Genomic DNA, 20,568 nt, shown 5'->3' with positions numbered 1-20,568 from the left:
TACAGTTTCTCCAAAACGAGTTGCCAAAAGCTATAATTTGAGCAAGCAATCGGTCTTCCCTGCTCTAGTCCTTATGCATCATTGAAAACTAAGCATCCATCCATGTGTGTCTCTTGGAGAACCACTGCTTGGAGCCGAGAGCATCATCCTGGATTTCTTTCCGGTCTCTCCGCAGGCAAGCCGTTGGTGGGCATCCGCTCCTCCTGCGACCGGCACTTGTTGGCTGCATCTCAGAATCGGATTGTAGACGGGGCTGTCTTTGCCGTCCTGAAGGCGGTCTTTGTTCTGGGTTCGTATTCCGGAAAGGCCAGGGAACTGCATTATGTTGAGGCAGGAGAGGCAACGGGCATAGCCTTGTTTCGTCCAGGAGATTGATGCGAGCAGTGGAACTTCTGATCGAATCCTGTTTCCCATTTACAGGTGATGCTGAACTGAAAGGCTCTGGGTTTTCCCACCCGGGAGGAGTTGACGACCTCATGGAAGATGACAAGAAGCCAGCTGGCCGCATGGTTTCCATTGAGACAGCCAGCCTAGAGGTTTATGCCAAATACGTCCTGAGAAGCATCTGCCAGCAGGTGAGCGGGGCAGGCCCTCGGCCCTTGGTTCTCTATAGTCCTATCTGCCTACTCAGTGCTGGAGGAGGTTCATCTAGGATTACTCTGGCTGTGGGAAGGAGGGGACTCTCACACCTGCAAGAGCATACGATTATCCTTTGAGCCACAAGTGGCAGTAGCAACACAAGATGGCTATCCTCTTCTTTTGTTCTTTTGTTTCTTTCTATTGTTTGAGAAGGAATGGTGAAAACCTTTGAGGCTTTGGACTTAACTTCCCAGAATCCTTCAGTCAGCTCTGGAGAAATATGTTTTGAACTACAATTCCAGGTTTTTGGGATTTGTAGTCCAGAACATCAAGATTTTCTCAACTTTCTCCTGTTGTGAGGAATTTTGGCGCATTCTACCCTTCACAAATTCATATCGAAAGTAGTGAGTAATGAGTTGGGGTTGTATGGCCAGAACATCCTCGTTTGAGCTTGGTCTCTCATATTATACTATGTAACAAAAAAATCTCTGTTACTGCTTTGAAAGTGTTATTTCTTGTTTAATTGTGCACTGCTTACCTTAAAAGGAGTGTTCGATTCCAGAAACTTCATTTTTGTGGCTGCCACAAACTATGTGGAATTGGTTGAGACTCAATGAGATATTCATTGAAAAACCAGAGCAAAATGTTCTACAAGATGTCCCTCCCACAGAACCAAAGTTTTTGCAGTTTAATAAACTTTTTCCATGCTTTTATGATGGAACTAATTAGGAAATGACATTTAAAATGCAGGAACAAAAATCGTGTTACATAGTGTTATTATATATTTATTTACACCCACTTTGGATCTTGTATAACAACAATAATCATCGCCGTCTGTTCCCTCTTGTTGGCCAGGAGTGGGTGGGCGAGCGCTGCCTGAAGTCCCTGTGCGAAGACAGCAATGACCTGCAGGACCCAGTCTTGAGCAGCACCCAGGCCCAGCGGCTGATGCAGCTCATCTGCTACCCGCACCGGCTTCTGGACAACGAGGAGGGCGAGAACCCCCAGCGGCAGAGGATCAAGCGCATCCTACAGGTCGGAACCCCTGAGATCCTGGCGGTGGAGGTCAGGATCGATCTCTCTCTCCAGCACAGTCCAGCTGGGTGGGCCTTCTGAGAGTGATGTGGGAACGCAAAAGAGATGGGATGGGGTCCCTGAATTTTTGGCAGAGCCACCAAGAGAGCAGGCAGAAAAGTCAAGCTGTGAGTAGATTTGGTGCCAAAGCAACCCTGAATGTGACAAGAGTTTGCCCTCATTACAGAACCTGGACCAATGGACGATGCGGCAGTCTCTGCTTGAGCTTCAGCTGATGATCAAGCAGACGGCAAACAACGTAAGTGTTTCTTGGGGGCACACTAAAGTCTGCATTTCCGGCAGGAAAAGGGTGGGATGGAGTGTCATTCCCTTGGCACTGAGTCTCCTTTTGGGGTCTCTTCAAGCGCCTTCTCCCTCCTTCCTCAGCAAGAAATGAACTCCCTGCTGGAGAACATTGCCAAGGCCACCATCGAAGTCTTCCAGCAATCTGCCGAGACCAACTCCGCCAGCAACGGCATTGTCAACCTGGGCGGCTCCACCAGCCTCGTCCCGACCAGCACCAAGGCCAAACCCATCCTCAGGTCAGGGCCTGGCCGAACAAGGGGAAGGGGCAGCAGAAGGACATCAACAGGGTCTGAAAGACTAGCCTGGCCCAACTCTCTCTCTGTCTCTCAGCTCCCTGGAAAGATCAGGAGTGTGGCTGGTTGCCCCTCTCATTGCCAAGCTGCCAACCTCGGTCCAGGGCTACGTCCTGAAGGCGGCTGGGGATGAGCTGGAGAAAGGGCAGCACCTGGGGTCCTCATCCCGCAAAGAGCGGGACCGCCAGAAGCAGAAGAGGTGAGGAGGGTCCAGAAAGGGAAGGGGACAAAAGGGGGGGGGGGGTGTCAGAAGGCCCCTATCATGAACTATGCCCCTTTCTCCCATTCACTTGCAGTATGTCCCTCCTGAGCCAGCAGCCTTTCCTGTCCCTGGTGTTGACCTGCCTGAAGGGCCAAGACGAGCAGCGCGAGGGCCTCCTCACCTCCCTCTACAGCCAGGTCCAGCAGGTAGGCCAGTCTTGCAGCCCCTTATTAAGAATCCCATTAATATGACTCTGACTTTTGCAAATGTATGTCCTCATTATCCATGGATTCAGTATCCACTTTTTTCTCCCATCTAGATTGTGACCAACTGGCGAGAAGACCAGTACCAGGACGATTGCAAAGCCAAGCAGCTGATGCACGAGGCGCTCAAGCTGCGACTCAATCTGGTGAGCAGCTAGATCATAGTAGATCATGGGATGGGGCTGTGGGTAGACATCGCTTCCATTTGCCAGGGCTTTGCTGCGAAAGAGAGTCCATTGGTCTGCCTTGTTCTCCTGGGACCTCTTTGGCCCAAGGACTTCAATCAGCTTTGGAAAATTTATGGCAGGAAAAGGGGGCACATTCCAGGTGTGGGCAGGGAGGGAAGCAGAAATGATGGAGACCAAAAATACCAGTCTGTTTTGGCCAAAAACTTTGGGGTTTTGCCAGGTTGGAATTGCTTTGTTGTAAGGCAGAGGGAGAAGTATTTGTCTCAGAAGCTGAGAAACTACAAAAGTGACACTATATGGATATGGTCTCCTACAGCAACTAGCCACAAGCCTCGTCATTGCATAAAGCAGGATAGACAGTTGCGGTTTTTTTAGTTGCACTGTCCCAATGAGTTTAAGCCACTTGGCTTTTGCATCTGGAGGAATCCCATCTTCCCTTTTGGGCTTCTGGCCAGGACCATGTGATCCTGGAGCCAGTGATTTCCCTTGGGGCCAACCGCCTCCTCCTCTCCCTCCTGAAAGGTGGGCGGCATGTTTGACACAGTCCAGCGCAGCACCCAGCAGACCACCGAGTGGGCCGTGCTCCTCCTGGACATCATCAGCAGTGGCACCGTGGATATGCAGTCCAACAAGTGAGTCTCGAGACCAGCACCTCCCCCACTCCCTTTAGCACAGTGGTTCCCAACCTTTGGGTCTCCAGGTGTTTTGGACTTTAGCTCCCATAGTTCCTAACAGTTGGTAAGCTGACTGGGATTCTGGGAGTTGAAGTCCAAAACACCTGGAGGCCCAAAGGTTGGGAACCACTGCTTTAGCAGTTGTCAGGAACGCAGCCATGCACTGGAGGTGTGGAAAGTGGGACCAGTCTGCTTCCTGGATAGGCAGGCCTTGCATGCCTCTTGGCTTTGCACCAGCCTCCAGGTTTTCAGATTTGGGCGAGAGAGAGTCATTAACATTGGAGCTTTTCTATATACCGTATATACTCGAGTATAAGCTGACCCAAATATAAGCCGAGGCACCCAATTTTACCACAAATAACAGGGAAAACATTGACTCCAGTATAAGCCGAGGGTGGTAAATTTCAGAAATAAAAATAGATACTAATAAAATTACATTAATTGAAGCATCAGTAGGTTAAATGTTTTTGAATATTTACATAAAGCTGAAATTTAAGATAAGACTGTCCAACTCTGATCAAATCATTATTCTCATCTTCAATGTAAATGTGCTTATGTATCCTTTTAATAATAATAGAGTAAAAATAATACATGTAATAATAATAATAAATACAGGAAAATAATAAATGTAATAATAAATAGAGTAAAATAATAAATGTAATAATAATAATAAGATCAGCGTGAAATAATAAATGTATTATTAATAATAAAAATAGAGTAAAATAAAAGTAATAGTAGCAACAATAATAATAGAGAAAAATAATAAATGTACCATATATTCTCGAGTATAAGCTGACCCAAATATAAGCCAACCAGGACCCTCACCTGAGTATAAGCCGAAGGGGGCTTTTTCAGTCTTTAAAAAAGGGCTGAAAAACTAGGCTCATACTCGAGTATATACAGTATATAAAACAAGATGTAATGAGTTGGACCAGGTTTAAGACTCCTTGTCCGCATCATGGCTGAGCATTAGTAGCTGTCCAGTAGTACATTAAGGACGTGTTTGCAGCAGTGCCTTTTTATCAGATGCATTTCTGTCCCTGTGCCTTCTTGCCTGCCCTCCCTCCCTCCTTCATTCCTTCCTTCATTTCCTCCTTCCTTCCCTCGCTCATTCCTTACCCCTTTCCTTCTTTCTCCCTTACTTTCTTCCTTCTGTCCTTCTTTCTTTCCTTCTCTCCCTGCTTCCTCCCTTCCCTTGCCTTTTTTCTTCCCTCTGATCCTCCAGTGAGCTTTTCACCACCGTCTTGGATATGCTGAGCGTCCTCATCAACGGGACACTGGCGGCGGACATGTCCAGCATCTCCCAGGGCAGCATGGAGGAGAACAAGAGGGCCTACATGAACCTGGTCAAGAAGCTCCGGGTAAGCTCCTGGTCAAGAAGGCCGGGCTGTGGCACAGGCTGGAAAGCAAGGAAGCTGCAACAAATCACTCTGACCAAGAGGTCATGAGTTCGAGGACAGCCCATGCCTGCGTCTTGTCTCTGTCTCTGTTCTGTGTTATGGCATTGAATGTTTGCCTTTATGTGTGCAATGTGATCCGCCCTGAGTCCCCTTCGGGGTGAGAAGGGCGGAATATAAATGCTGTAAATAAATATTAAATAAATAAATAAGTGAGAAATGAACCGAGGCCCCGGCCCATCACTTCTCCCAGCAGGCAGAAACCTTTAGGTTGAGTTGGCTTTGGGTTATTGATGGCTTGTGGAGAAAATTGTGTCTTTTAAAATGGCTTTTTCATTTTTTTTGCATTTTAAAGTGCCGTTCTGTTTCTCTTTTTCAACATCATAACTTCTTGTTCTTTTATGTGTACCCATTTTTTTATAGAATTCTGATCAGCCTTGAGTTTGAGTTATGGGAGAAAGATGGGCTTTTCAGTCAGATAATCAGTCAGCCTGAGTCTCTTTTTGCTAGTCCTCCCCATCCTGTTTGTTTCAGAAGGGAATGCAGAATGATCATGCCTTCCTGTAGGGACTGGGCACCATGTTATAACATCATTGTAATCCCACTTTAAAGTCATATAGGAGGTTTCTCCCCACTCATTCTGTCCTCACAACACTCTGCAAAAAAGGGATGAGGCTAGATATTTTGAGACCAAACAGTGAACTTTACAGCAGGCTGATAATGAAGATATAAGTTGAAAATGGGGCTCTTTAAGCAGGCCTTTGAAAATGACCAAGACATCAGCTAAACTAGAGGATCAACAAATTGATATTGACTCTAGCACTTTAATATTACTAGTACGGCAATTCGGCTTTGGTTGGGATGTTGTATTGCAGCTGTTGCTGAGTTTTATTGATTATTTTATTTATTTGGGCATTATTTTTAAGCAAGTATTATTTTATGTTAATTGATATTGTTATTGGTAATATGTTGATGTAACTTGCCTGTATTTTTATGTGTTTTTGGCAGTATTATGTGCTGTTCTGTGAGCCACCCCCGAGTCCCTTTTGGGTGATGGTGGTAGGATACAAATAAAGTTGTTGTTGATGTTATTATTGTTATCTGCTTTGAGTCTGGGATCTGCGCGCATCATCCGAAAATACATCACACAGTCCTAGACACTTGGGAAATGTTCAACTTGTGATTTTGTGATACGAAATCCAGCATATCTATCTTGTTTGCTGTGTCATACAATGTTGTTGTGATAATAATAATAATAATAATAATAATAAGACACAGCCAGAGCTGTTTTAGATCAGCCCAAAGGTCTCTTGAGCCCAGCACACTGACTCTTATATTAGGGCTGATTTCTAGCCCACCCCACTATCCCAGTTGGCAGCCTTTGCTGATAAGTTCCTCATCTTGATGGGATGTGTCTAAGCCCATGACAGATTTGGGAGCTGGGGGACCAGTAGCTTAAACATGTGGCAGGTACGGTGGAGAATGGGTCAGACAGAGTTCCTTCATCTGCTCGGCCCAGGCAAAGGCCTGCCTTCCTGATGGCGCTCTCATTTCTTCATCCTCTGCAGAAAGAGCTGGGCGACCGCCAGTCGGAGAGCCTGGAGAAGGTGCGCCAGCTGCTCCCACTGCCCAAGCAGACCCGAGACGTCATCACCTGTGAGCCTCAGGGCTCCCTGATCGACACCAAAGGCAACAAGATCGCTGGATTTGACTCCATCTTCAAGAAAGAGGCAAGTTCCTTCCCCGGGCACTTTGCCCTGTGTGTTGCCTTTTCTCACAGCGATGGTGGCCTCTCTGCCTTTACATGTGGCTCACTACTGTGGACCCATATCTGTAGCCAAGGGCAAGATAATGTCTTAAAATTCTGTGAGGAGGTGTTGATTCAGGGTATTTTTCTTCCCTTTTTTTGCTTTCCCCAACATTGTGAGCTGGTGGTTACCCCCCCCCCCCCCCCCCCCCATGTTTTGGACTTCAGTTCCCAAAAGCTCCAACCAACATAGAATTCCTGAGGTCCAAAACCTTTGCGCCAGACCTGTGCAACTTATCAGTCTAGAAATGAATTGTAGGGGGCCATAAACCTTCAAATAAATCTAAACAAGCCTTTAAAATGGAGGTACATATAATGCTGCTGAGAGGGCAATTCATTGAAGTTTATGACCAGTAGACTCATGTTGCTGTCAGATGATAACAGTAAAGGTAAAGGTTTCCCCTGACATTAAGTACAGTCATGTCTGACTCTGGGCGTTGGTGCTCATCTCCATTTCTAAGCCGAAGAGCCGGCGTTGTCCGTAGACACCTCCAAGGTCATGTGGCCAGCATGACTGCATGGAGCGCCGTTACCTTCCTACCAGAGCGGTACCTATTGATCTACTCACATTTGCATGTTTTCGAACTGCTAGGTTGGCAGGAGCTGGAGTTAACAGCGGCCTCTCACGCCGCTCCCGGGGTTTGAACTTGGGACCTTTCGGTCTCCAGCTCAGCGCTTTAACGCACTTCGCCACCGGGGCTCCTCTTGATGATAACATTCCACTTAGTAATTCCAAGAATTATCAACATGCAAAATTGGGATGAACATATTTGCTCAGATTTCGAATGTTGTACTTAGTTGTATCCACGTTGCCAGAACAGTAACTAATGAAGTCATATGGACTGGCATAGCAATTACAGTCTTATTGTACTCAAACTCCCAACAGATCTTCAAGAACAATCATGTATCAAAATGAATTAAGTGAGAGCAATGTGGTAATCCATGCTACTGATCATGGAGACCTACTGCAAGCTGGGGTAGATCCTCCATGCTTATTAAATGAGTTTTTCTGACTTAGGTGAAGCAAGGGATACAGCAAATACTTCACTTGAAAAGAAGAATAAACTTTCTGTTTAAAAGTTTGATTATTCATTTTTAATCTATCTATATAAAAGAGTGATGGAATCCCGGCGACCGACAAAACAACAAAAGACAGGCCCTCCAACCTCGAAATTTGACAACACAACCCATCATCCACGGCTCTAGGTTGATACAACAAAAATAAAATAAAAATAAAGTCGTAATTAGAGGGAGAGGAATAATTGTTTTTATCCAATTGCTGCCAGTTACAAGGCTAAGTTCCGCCCACTTGGTCTCCTAGCAACCTACTCAGCCCAGGGGACAGGCACAAGAGTTTGGAGAGACCCCTAAGGGCCATCCAGCCCAACCCTTTCTACTATGCAGCAGGACACAATGGACAACGTATAAATACTATACAATACTACACAGGGACATAGACCCCCCTCTACCCTCACCACTTTCACAGTACACAAACAACCAAATGCATACTAAACATAAAGACAACCACAACAGACATTCAATACCACCACTACCTCAACAATTTCTCACCAACACCATCAGACAACGCCACAGCAACGTGTGGCCGGGCACAGCTAGTAGATTATATAATTAGTTATGGGCTTTTTTGGTAAGGAATTCCCGACTACAGGGATGAGGTTACCTATTTTTAGTTCTGCTACATGCCTGGTATTCATGGCTGGTTCCAGCTCTCTTCCAATCCTTCTTTCCTCCGAATGTCTTTCCAGGGCTTGCAGGTGTCCACCAAGCAAAAGATCTCCCCATGGGACCTCTTTGAAGGCTTGAAGCACTCTGCCCCGCTCTCCTGGGGCTGGTTTGGGACGGTGCGGGTGGACCGGAAGGTATCCCGCTTTGAGGAGCAGCAGCGGCTGCTCTTGTACCACACGCACCTGAAGCCCAAACCCCGCAGCTACTACCTGGAGCCACTGCCACTGCCCCCTGAGGAGGAGGAGCCCCCCACTCCGGTGGCCCTGGAGCCCGAGAAGAAGGTAGCCGAGCCAGCCAAGGTGGAGAAGGCCAGCGCCAACACTGCCAGCTCTGCCGCGGAGCCCAAGAAGAAGGCTAGCAAGAACAAGAAGCGGGCCCAGCCCACCAACAAGAACGAGGTAAGTGCAGGGGGCCCTATCAGGAGAGTTGCTCCCGGAATGGAGAACGAGTGTCGTGGGCTTTTTATGTTAAATTAAAACCTCACTTGAAAAATAACACTATGTAACAAAATTTGAAAAAAATGTTCCTGGTTTTGAAATTATTATTTCTTGTTTAATTGTGTGGTCCTTACTTTGAAATTAGTTGTTCTATTCCAGAAACTTGCTTTTTCTGGCTGCCACAAACTATAATGAATTGACTCATTAAAAAATTAGAGCAAAATATGCTGCAGGATGTCTGTCCCGCAACAACAAAAATTTTGCAGTTTAATCAACCTTTTCCATGTTTTTATGGTAGAACCAATTTGGAAATGACATTTATAACCCAGGAACAAAACTCACGTTATATAGTGTAATCAGTTCCCCAGGCTTTGTTTTGATTCTGTTTCCTAGTTTTTGTTCTGTTCTGTTTAGTGGTAATTTGCATTCACACACGAAGACAATATCTAAAAGGCAACAAAATAAACAGTATAAACGGACAGCAATATAAATGTGCTACTTAAAAATGATCAGCATAATGCCTATTAAAATTAAATACCATTAAAATACAATATAACATCCAGGATTGAACTAATGTGCAGTGGCATTTTTGCCCCTTTCTTTTTTTGGTGCTCTGGTTGTGCCACTCATTTTGCCCCATTGGCCCTTCCTTGCAGGACTATATGATGGCTGCGGGACGTGGGGTCCCCTATGGGGGCGGCATGCCGGCAGATCTCCTCCACCATCAGACAGCAAACTCCATGTCGCGGTTGGCCTATGGGCAGTCGCCAGTGGGGCTCTATGCTCAGAACCAGCCCCTGCCAGCAGGTGAGTTGGGGCCCATAGACCTCCATGTCGGAAGGGAGAGGAGGGGGTGAATTTATAAAAAATCTATCCTCATCTTGTGTTGTCGAAGGCTTTCATGGCTGGGGTCACAGGGTTGTTGTATGTTTTTTGGGCTGTATGGCCATGTTCCAGAAGTATTTTCTCCTGACGTTTCACCCACATCTATGGCAGGCATCCTCAGAGGTTGTGAGGTATGGAGAAAACTAAGCAAAGAGGTTAATATATATCTGTAAAAAGTCCAGGTGAGAGAGGCCAGTGTGAATGTTGTTAATCATCAGAGGAAAGGTGTTCTTACCAGACATCAAGGGAACCACTGACCGCATAGGTAAACTGATGAAGATGCACAACCTACAAACCATCTACAGATCCACAAAGAAAATCCTACAAATGCTACGGTCAGCGAAGGACAAGAGGAATCCTCTCACCTCTGCAGGAATCTACCGTATACCATGCAGCTGTGGACAAGTCTACATAGGGACCACCAAACGCAGTATTGCCCAAACACGAGTCAAAGAACATGAAAGGCACTGCAGAGTCACTCAACCAGAGAAATCAGCCATAGCAGAGCACTTGATGAACCAACCTGGACACAGGATATTATTTGAGAACACAGAAATGCTTGACCACTCCAACAACTATCATGTCAGACTACACAGAGAAGCCATTGAAACTCACAAGCATGTGGACAACTTCAACAGAAAGGAGGAAACCATGAAAATGTACAAAATCTGGCTACCAGTATTTAAAAAACTCAACAATCAGAACAGTAAATAAAAAGCAACACTCTGAAAACAGAGGATTTTCAGACATGAATCAACCAAGGGCAGTTAATGACTCTAAACAAAGGATGCCCCGGAGGCAGGAAGATAAGCTTTTCAATGCTAATTAAGGTGATTAACAACATTCATACTGGCCTCTCTCACCTGGACTTTTTACAGATATATATTAACCTCTTTGCTTAGTTTTCTCCATACCTCACAACCTCTGAGGATGCCTGCCATAGATGTGGGCGAAACGTCAGGAGAGAATACTTCTGGAACATGGCCATACAGCCCAAAAAACATACAACAACCCTATCCTCATCTTGCTGCCTGGAGCACCCCAAAACTTTGTAGTGCCCCCCTCCCCCATATAGTGTCCATATTCAGTCTCACGGACCCCTCTTGCCTCCCCCTTCCCTTGCAGGTGGCCCTCGGCTGGACACCTCCTACCGGCCAGTGCGCATGCCACAAATTGGCAAGCTGGTGCCAAGCCGGCCTCCTTACACGGGGGTCCTGCCCACCAGCATGAGCAGCATGATGAGCATTGACCAGGCCTACAAGTCCTCCGTCTACCGGCAGCAGCAGCCGCCCGTGCCCCAAGGGCAGCTCCTGCGGCAGCAGCTCCAGGCCAAGCTGGTAAGAACCTCACGGTCCGTGGCTCCCCCTTGTGAGGTGGTCACACAACATATTTACAGTGCTGTTACGCCACTTGGCTGTCACTTGTGAGATTCTGGGCTCTGTAGTCACTCACTGTGTCTCTCTGTCACTTTCCCAGCAGGGCCAAGGGATGGTGGGGCCACAGCCCTTGCGGCAGATGGCTCCTACCCCGTCTTACGGAGCCGTGCAGCCGTCACAGGTGAGCTGGGAAGGGGAACCAGGTTGGAGAGCCTCACTCTGCCTGGCTTCCTCCCAGTTGCAAAGCTTTGCTGGTCCTGAGCCGGGTATGCTGCCCCACTGACATGGAATCCATGCATTACCTATGGTCCATTGTGGCCTTCAAGATGCTCTCTCCCCAGTGTGCAGCCTTGAGTTTGGGGCTGTGAGAGCCCTTCATGCATCTCCCTTTTAACCCCCTTTCTGCCTCATAGTGTAGTGGAGGTTCCTTCTTTGGAAGCTTTTAAACAGAGGCTGGATGTCCTTCTGTCAGGGATACAGTGTTCCCTCACTACTTCGCGGTTCACTTTTCATGGATTCACTGTTTGCAGTTTTTCAATAAACTCTAAAAGACTATTATAAATCATAAAAATTACAATTTACAGCCTAAGGAAGGGAGGAAGGAGCAGCTGAAGGGAGAGAAAAGGAGCCCAAGCGGCAACGGGAGGAGAAGGAGTTGATTTATCAACACATGATTGGTTGATAAAGACTTAAAATAGTGTATAACTACTAAAATAATGTATAAATATTAAAATAAATATAGCGTCCCTACTTCACAGATTTTCATTTATTGCGGGTGGTCCTGTAACGTAACCCCCACGATAAGTGAGGGAACACTGTACTTTGAATGTGTTTTCCCTGCATGACTAGATGGCCCATGCAGTCTCTTCCAACTCTGATTCTATGATCCTGTTCCCTCCTCAGGGCTACACCCCCTACGTTTCCCACATCGGCCTCCAGCAGCACCCCTCCCAGTCCGGCGCCATGGTGCCCCCCTCCTACTCCAGCCAGACCTACCAGAATGCGCACCCTGGCTCCAACCCGACCTTCGTGGACCCCACCAGGACCATGCAGCGGCCCAGCGGCTACGTCCACCAGCAGGCCCCGGGCTACGTCCACAGCTTGAGTGCTGCACAAAGGTACCTGAGAGCTGGGAGCAGGGGCCTGAGGCCTGGTCTGCACCTTCCCCTCCCCTGATCTGACAAATTGCAAGCTGGGGAGGGGGGTTGTCCTGTAACTTGGTTGCTGCAGCAGACACTCTCCTCTCCTGTCTCCGGCGACAGATTTCCCCATCAGTCGATGCAGGCGGCTCCCATGATGAGTGGGGTGAACCACATGGGTGCTCAGGGAGTCCCGGCAGGCATCCGGCCGAGCCAGCTCCTCTCGGACCAGCAGCAGCAGCAGTACCTGAGGCAGCAGCAGCAACAGCAGCAGATGCTCAGGGTAAGCATGTTGGGAGCCCACAAAAACACCACATGGGGCCCAAACCCCAAAGAGGGTTCAGGGGCAAAGACGTGCTGCTGGGCTTGCCATTAAGAAAGATGTTTGTTTGTTTGGCGGCAGAAACCACACCCAACTGACTGATGGAAAAGGAGGGGAACCACACTTGTATGGTCACTACATGTACAAATTGACCAATGTCAGTCATTACCTTTAGCACTTTTTACACTTGGATGCTGTTCACACACTCCCACAATTCATACATAATGAAACATGGTTGGAAGGATAAAACTAGGAAGACAAAGAAAGTGGGATCATAATAACAACAATAATAATAACAACAACAAAACACTGTAATAATACTGTAATATTATTATTATTACAGTATTATTAGTGTTTTGTTGTTGTTGTTGTTACTATTATTATTATATTGTATGACACAACAAACAAGATAGATATACTGGATTTCGTATCACAAAATCACAAGTTGAACACTTCCCAAGTGTCTAGGACTGTGTGATGTATTTTCGGATGATGCGCGCAGATCCCAGCAGGGTGGCCTTTTGCAGTTGGCAGATCATAATTTTGTCAATGTCTGTTGTTTCCAAATGCTGGCTGAGATCTTTTGGCATGGCACCCAATGTGCCAATCATTAACAACAACAATACTATGTAACAAAATTTGAAAAACGTTCTGTTCCTGCTTTGAAAGTATTATTTCCTGTTTAATTGTGCTGTCCTTACTTTGAAAGTAGTTGTTCTACTCCAGAATCTTTGTTTTTGTGCCTGCCACAAACTTTGTTAAATGGATTGAGACTTGATGAGATATTCATTGAAAAACTATAGCAAAATGTGCTGCTGGATGTCCCACAAAAACAAAGTTTTTGCAGTTCAATAAACCTTTCCCATGTTTTTATGATAGAACCAATTAGGAAATGACATTTATAACCCAGGAAATTGTGATACATGGTGCAATACGTACAAGGAGTACAAGGAGCCTGACCTTTGCATAATACATCCACTTCCCGGATTTGGTTGAAGCTGCCTAGGCCAGAACATCGAATCCCATTGTGGCCATTGTTTAGGCCAAATGAAAGTGAGCAGCCCATATCCCATAGACAAGTTGTCACCCTGCCTGAAAGGATCACAGCCAAAACTTTGAATTGGTTCCAGAAAAGCAACTGGAAGACAGTGGAGTTGGCACAGCACAAGCTCCGATGTCATCATAACATCAGCTTCTGGTTATGAACCCCAGCATTTCTAGGAAATACTGACATTGCCCAAACTGGTTCCTTTTGTATGTTTCCATTAGTAAAAAAAAAAGGGGTCCTACAAAGGTGAGCAGTATTTTCTGCTCAATCCACTTCCAGACTTGCCTGTGTCCTTATCTATACAGGATGCAATTCTTGTTAGAATAACAACATGGACTCCTATATTTGTTGTTGCTATCCAGAACCCCTTCTTCTGAATCAAATTACAATGGTTTTGATCAGGATCCAGTGTGTAGCCATGCCTTTGGGCCTCCCTCTCTTGCCTTTCTTTCTCTGTTGTTCTTTGGCTTACCTTGATGTCTTCCGCTCGCTTGACTTTCTTTGCCTTTTGCTGTACCTGAAAAAAACGCCTGTCAGTTGGCTTGAAACACGGCATACGCAAAACTCTCCAGCGCCAGAAGTGGGTCAGGATTATCCCTCGAGGGGCTTCAGCAGAGCAGCCCTGACCCTCGGCCGACCCCTTTTGTACCTTAGACAAGCTTTCTTCAACATTTTGGAAGCAACCCGCTCGCTGGCCTCTTCCCTTTTCTTCTCCGCTTCCCTTTTCTTGCTTCCTAAAGTCCCTGGGACTTGATGTGGCCTGGTTGAGCCAAGTTCTATCTCTGAACTGAATGGTAACTTTGAGCCAACTTTTTGAAATTTTATCCTATGAGGGGTTTTTTTTTTGCTCTTTTTATTTTGGAACAATGCATCATGTTCCTTTCCTTTCTCTCTGTGGATTTGAGGTGTAGGAAGAAGACGAAGCTGGCAGCATCGACGGGACTAAAGTTAGAGCTTTTTTTTTTTCCAAGTTATACCATGACTGCTGAGCTATGCGCCTTTCTGTCCCATGGAAGACTGGGAGCAAACCTCTACTCCAGAAAGTTCATTTTTGTAGCTGCCACAGACCATGTTGAATTAGTTGAGACTCAATGAGATATTCAATGAAAAGCTATCCCAAAATGTGCAGGATTGTAAGAAGAGACTGAGGATGCCTGCCATAGATGTGGGCGAAATGTCAGGAGAGAATACTTCTAGAACATGGCCATACAGCCTGGAAAACATACAACAACCCTATGATCCCGGCCATGAAAGCCTTCGACCACACATTGTGCAGGATGTCCTGCACAAACAAAGTTTTTGCAGTTTAATAAACTTTTCCCATGTTTTTATGATAGAACCAATTAGGAAATGACATTGATAACCCAAGAACAAAAATTGTGTTACATAATGTAATGCAACACCTCCATGTTAAAAGACGTCATGGACCCAACTGTTAACAGAAAGGCGAGCAGAGAAGGGGACACAGTTTTGAAGCAGCCTCCAAGGCGGTCTTCTCCTGTGTCTAAGTTGGTCTCTCCTGAGAACTACGGTCTGTTAGGCGGAGGAAATGGAAGTGCCCTCATGCTCCTAAGGGGCATCAAGGGAGAAGAAATTGAAGAAAGAGGCTCCTTCTATAACCAATGGGCTGCACATTCCCCACATCTCCTCCCAAGAGCTTCTCTCAAGAGCTCCACAATGCAATGCTTGCCTCTAAGCCACATCTCCGCTTTCTCTCTAGTTCGCTTTTCATCCCCTGGAGCTACAGAGGTGCAGGGGGAACTTCTCCGCTATCAGCATCGAGTGCGAGGTCGCCCGCGTCTGGTCTCTTCCATTGTTGCCCCTAAAGCGTTCTTCCTCTCAGCCCGCTTTAGTCGTCTTTTGAAGCCAGACTTCAGAGACTCATTGACGCTTCCACAGCCTCCTTCTCATTGCAAAACAGAAAAGGAAAGAGATGTCGAGAGCAGAGGAGTCAGCCCCAGAGAGAGAGCTGTGTTGCACTCCTCCAGCGCAGGAAGAGGGGGATTCAGCAGATCTGGGGGCATACACACACACACACACACACATATATCCCCAACAGGGTTGTTGTAAGTATTCCGGGCTGTATGGCCATGTTCCAGAAGTATTCTCTCCTGATGTTTCGCCCACATCTATGGCAGGCATCCTCAGAAACATCAGGAGAGAATACTTCTGGAACATGGCCATACAGCCTGGAATACATACAACATCCCTGTGATCCCGGCCATGAAAGCCTTCAACAACATATCCCCAACACTTCATACTAGGCACACATTGGCATCATCTAGCAAATCAACTTGCTTACTAAGTAAAATTTAGAGAATAGTCACAAAGCACATTTTTCCATGTTGAGAAACCCTGTCAATAAAGAATCTGGATTGATGAGACTTGTTTCTGCCCAATTTCTCACTTGGATATTTTGCACAGAAGGCAGCCTTTTCTGTGCAGGAAACTATAATTCTGTGCTGAACTATTACTTTGTGTACAGCAAACCTTTTCTGCCTGGAAAATTGTTTTCTGTGGACAGGAACTAGGTGCAAAACGACTCCCAAATAGCGAGTAGTTTGCTTACCGTGTTTCCCCGAAAATAAGACAATGTCTTATATCAATTTTTGCTCCCAAAGATGCTCTAGGCCTTATTTTCAGGGGATGTCTTATTTTTCCATGAAGAAGAATTCACATTTATTGTTGAACAAAAAAAATGAGCATTTATTATATACTGTACAGTAGTTGTCATCATAAATCAGCATAACCAGACAAACTGTGAATCCTATCAAGAATTTCTTGTTACTACCATTATTTCCATGTACAACAATCTATGCTACGTACATTTACCGACCATGCATGCTCTGGTGTTCTGTTTGGCGGGCATGCTTCCAAACAAAAACTTTGCTAGGTCTTACTTTCGGGGAGGCCTTATATTTAACAATTCAGCAAAACCCCTACTAGGTCTTATTTTCTGGGGATGTCTTATTTTAGGGGAAACAGGGTAGTTTTCAGGGATTTTTTTTTTTTTTTGCAGTGGGAGGAAATAACCGTAATTGAACTTTTGGGGCCCAAAACGTTTTTTATCTAAAAATAGTTTCCTTTGCGAATTTGGTACGAAATGGCTACCAGGTTGTGAATAGCTTCCAAATATTGTATAGTTTCCAAAAGTGTTTTTTTTTTTCCGTGGGAGGAAATTGCTGGTTGGAGAAGAAGATGCCTCCCTGTTTCCTTCTTGCAAAGCTACTGCACCCCCCCCCCAGCCCTGTTTAACCTCTCCCTTCCCTCCTAGGAAAGATTTTGGTGTCCCTACTCCTTCCTCAACACAATTAATTCTTTCTCTTTTCTGTTCTGGTTTTGTAGCAACAGCAGCAGCAGCAACAGCCCCCTCCACAACCGCAGCCCCCTCCGCAGCAGCCCCAGCCACAGCCCCAGGTCCCCAGCGTCCCCCAGCCCCAAGCGCAGGGCCAGCCCCCGGGGCTCGGCATGCAGGCCCTGGCTCCCCAGCAACCCATGGTAAGCAGGGCCCCGCTCTGGCCAATGGTGAAGACGACAATAATCATAACACCACCACCAACAACAATCCAGGCAGTCCCCAAGTTACAAACATCCAACTCACAAACAGCGCTTAGTTAAAAACATGGCTGAGACAAGAGGAAGTGAGGAAATCTACCTCTAGGAAGGGAAATCCACTTTTGGAAGTTATTATCAAGGAGAAAAGGGGTCTCAGTTGAAGCTTTATCTCCAGTCTTTGTTTTCACAACAAGCCAATTTTTCCAAAATCCAATTCTCACAGGGACAGAAAGTGAGGTGAAATATTCTGAAGAGGGGCACAAACAGCAATGGAAACTTCTCGGGGGCATTCACCCTTCTCTATTTGTTCTAAAGGATATATATGTGTGTGTGTGTGTGTGTATGTGTGTGTGTGTGTGTGTGTGTGTATATATACACACACATACACACACACATACACACACACACACACACATATATATATATATATAGCCCCAGTGGTGAAGTGTGTTAAAGCACCTAGCTGCTGAACTTGCAGATTGAAAGGTCGCAGGTTCAAATCCCGGGAGCGGAGTGAGCGCCTGCTGTTAGCTCCAGCTTCTGCCAACCTAGCAGTTCGAAAACATGCCAGTATGAGTAGATCAATAGGTAAGGGAAGGTAACGGCGCTCCATGCAGTCATACCAGCCACATGACCTTGGAGGTGTCTACGAACAATGCCGGCTCTTTGGCTTAGAAATGGAGATGAGCACCAACCCCCAGAGTCAGACATGACTGGACTTAACGTAAGGGGAAAACCTTTACCTTCACCTATATATATATAATATATATATAAAGGTACCTTTACACATACATACATGCACACTATATATATATATAGAGAGAGAGAGAGAGAGAGAGAGAGAGAGAGAGTGTATGTATATATATATATACACACTCTCTCTCTCTCTCTCACAAGAGAGGTTCTGTGTGTGTGTGTGTGTGTATATATATATATATATATACACACACACACACACACACAGAACCTCTCTTGTGCGTAACTTGGGGACTGCCTGCAATAATAATATAATCAGCTCATAAAGCATCTAACCACGAGATCACAGCTGCACTTGCACTGTAGGCTTTCTCCTTTAGCTGCCATGGCTCTATCCTGGGAGTTGTAGTTTGGCAAGACCCCAACACTTTTTTCCCACTGAAGGCTCAAGATTCTGTAAAGCTACAGTTTTGAATAGTGACAGTTAAAATTGTGTGTTTCTACATTGTTACCCATCATAGATTCATCTTCGGTCTCCCTAGATTTCAGGGAAGGGATCTGTTCAAAAGTGTGAAGTCTCATTCTCAGAGTGCAATAACGTTTGATTCAGAAATGTAGAATAAATACATTTTTATATATTGCTTTGGCACCTCTATTGAACAGAAAAGCCAATACATAAATATTCTGTATAAATGATCAGGAAAGCACCCTGAAGCACCTAACGGTGGAGTCTAGCGCAAGGAGGACTGCGCCCCCAGGTTTAATGGTTTCCTCCCACTTTGTGTTGCAGTTCCAGCGGCAAGGCCTCCAGCAGACGCAGCAGCAGCAACAGACGGCAGCCCTGGTCCGGCAGCTCCAACAACAGCTTTCAAGTAAGGCTCCCATAAGATCATGGCATTTTAGTAGGGTGGCCTTTTGCAGTTGACAGATTGTAATTTTGTCAATATCTATTGTTTCCAAATGCCGGCTGAGATATTTTGGCACGGCACCTAGTGTGCCCATCACCACCGGGACCACCTGCACTGGTTTCTGCCAAAGTCTTTGAAGTTCAGTCTTGAGGTCCTGATAGCGGCTGAGTTTTTCCTGTTGTTTTTCGTCAATGCGACTGTCACCTGGGATGGCAACATCAATGATCCAAACCTATTATTATTATTATTATTATTATTATTATTATTATTATTATTATTATTATTAATATTATTAAACTATAGCAAAATGTGGAGCCCTCGGTGACGCAGTGTGTTAAAGTGCTGAGATGCTGAACTTGCAGACCGAAAGGTCGCAGGTTAGAATCCAGGGAGTGGAGTGAGCACCCGCTGTTAGCTTCAGCTTCTGCCAACCTAGCGGTTCGAAAACATGCAAATGTCATAAATTTCTCTATATCTTTACTTACTATTATCCTTTGTTCTTTTCTTTCTCCATTTCTTCCCCCCCCCCCCCCCCCGCTTTCCCTTTTCCCCTATATATATCTTTTATGTAAAGTGTTTAAAATCTGAATTAAAATTATCAAAAAAAAGAAAAGAAAGAAAACATGCAAATGTGAGTAGATCAATAGGTACCGCTCTGGCAGGATAGTAATGGCGCTCCATGCAGTCATGCCGGCTTGGAGGTGTCTATGGACAATGCCAGCTCTTCAGCTTAGAAATGGAGATGAGCACTAACCTCCAGAGTCGGACACGACTGGACTTAACGTCAGGGGAAACCTTTACCTTTACTATAGCAAAATGTGCTACAGGATGTCCCTCCCACAAAGACATATTTTTTTTTTGCATTTTAGTACACTTTTCCCAATTTTTAATGATAGAATCAATTAGGAAATGACATTTATAACCCAGGAACAGAAATTGTTTTACATATTGTAATCCTCTTGCCTGATTCTGACTGCTTTTTTCCCTTCTGCAGATACACAGCCCCAGCAGAACAGCAACCCTTTCGGACGGTATTGAGGCCCAGCAAGGGAGGAACGGCAGTCGTGACAGTGGGCTTGAAGAGGCCTCTTCCTGTGGCCGCGGCTGGAGAATGGGGCTCGGACCTCGGGTGCCCGCTCCGAAAGCCTGTCCCCGCTCCCCTCTCGGAGCCCACTGCGCTGCGTTTGGGACGGGGAGGGTCTGCTCGCGCCGCCGAGCGAGTGTTTTTAATCTCCACTTTCTACCAGTGTTTCCAAAATCCTGTGTGATCAATAGAGTCTCCCTTGCCCCTTTCCCACTTTGATTTCAGGTTTTAATGAGTTTTTAGTATTTTTGTTAAGAATAATGACAAAAGAAAACAAATTGTAAGATTTTATACTTTATTTATACCGGAAGAAACCCTGTATCACAGATGTCCTGAAAGAAAATACAGAGAGCATACTTTCCAGAAGGTGATGAGTTCTGATGTTACTGTTATGGAGCCATGCTTTGGGTTTGCTTGTTGCCATCTCTGTGGACAAAGAGCAGCCATGAAATGCTGGGTAAAAAAAGAAATCTGGTCAAAGGAGGGCAACTGAAAGGACCAAAGGTCTGGAAGCGATAGATCCCTCTGTCTTGGAGTCTGGTGGAAACTCCTTCCTTGCAGGTTTTTACATAAAGTCTGGATTACCATC

General features: G+C 45.8%; 1 protein-coding gene across 2 annotated transcripts in view; it reads left to right on the top strand.

The window, feature by feature from the left end:
* The window catches only part of med12 (mediator complex subunit 12), a 44,658-nt gene extending 24,523 nt beyond the window's left edge, over positions 1-20,135 (top strand). For both annotated transcript variants that reach the window (XM_062964115.1, XM_062964114.1), the window contains 20 exons: positions 176-289; positions 421-575; positions 1,435-1,614; positions 1,841-1,912; positions 2,041-2,195; positions 2,290-2,451; positions 2,549-2,660; positions 2,774-2,863; positions 3,428-3,537; positions 4,805-4,940; positions 6,545-6,706; positions 8,550-8,927; positions 9,623-9,773; positions 10,977-11,188; positions 11,328-11,408; positions 12,131-12,345; positions 12,490-12,649; positions 17,082-17,234; positions 18,778-18,859; positions 19,890-20,135. In XM_062964115.1, the coding sequence (XP_062820185.1) occupies positions 176-289; positions 421-575; positions 1,435-1,614; positions 1,841-1,912; positions 2,041-2,195; positions 2,290-2,451; positions 2,549-2,660; positions 2,774-2,863; positions 3,428-3,537; positions 4,805-4,940; positions 6,545-6,706; positions 8,550-8,927; positions 9,623-9,773; positions 10,977-11,188; positions 11,328-11,408; positions 12,131-12,345; positions 12,490-12,649; positions 17,082-17,234; positions 18,778-18,859; positions 19,890-19,933 (2,924 nt within the window). In that variant the 3' untranslated portion in view covers positions 19,934-20,135. The remainder of the gene's footprint in view (positions 1-175; positions 290-420; positions 576-1,434; positions 1,615-1,840; positions 1,913-2,040; positions 2,196-2,289; positions 2,452-2,548; positions 2,661-2,773; positions 2,864-3,427; positions 3,538-4,804; positions 4,941-6,544; positions 6,707-8,549; positions 8,928-9,622; positions 9,774-10,976; positions 11,189-11,327; positions 11,409-12,130; positions 12,346-12,489; positions 12,650-17,081; positions 17,235-18,777; positions 18,860-19,889) is intronic.
* Positions 20,136-20,568: the final 433 nt, after the last annotated feature.

The sequence above is a fragment of the Anolis carolinensis genome, unplaced genomic scaffold (genome assembly GCF_035594765.1).
Source record: "Anolis carolinensis isolate JA03-04 unplaced genomic scaffold, rAnoCar3.1.pri scaffold_12, whole genome shotgun sequence".
NCBI lineage: Eukaryota > Metazoa > Chordata > Lepidosauria > Squamata > Dactyloidae > Anolis > Anolis carolinensis.
The sequence above is the reverse complement of the archived record's forward strand: the minus strand, read 5'-3'. Positions and strand labels throughout refer to the sequence as shown.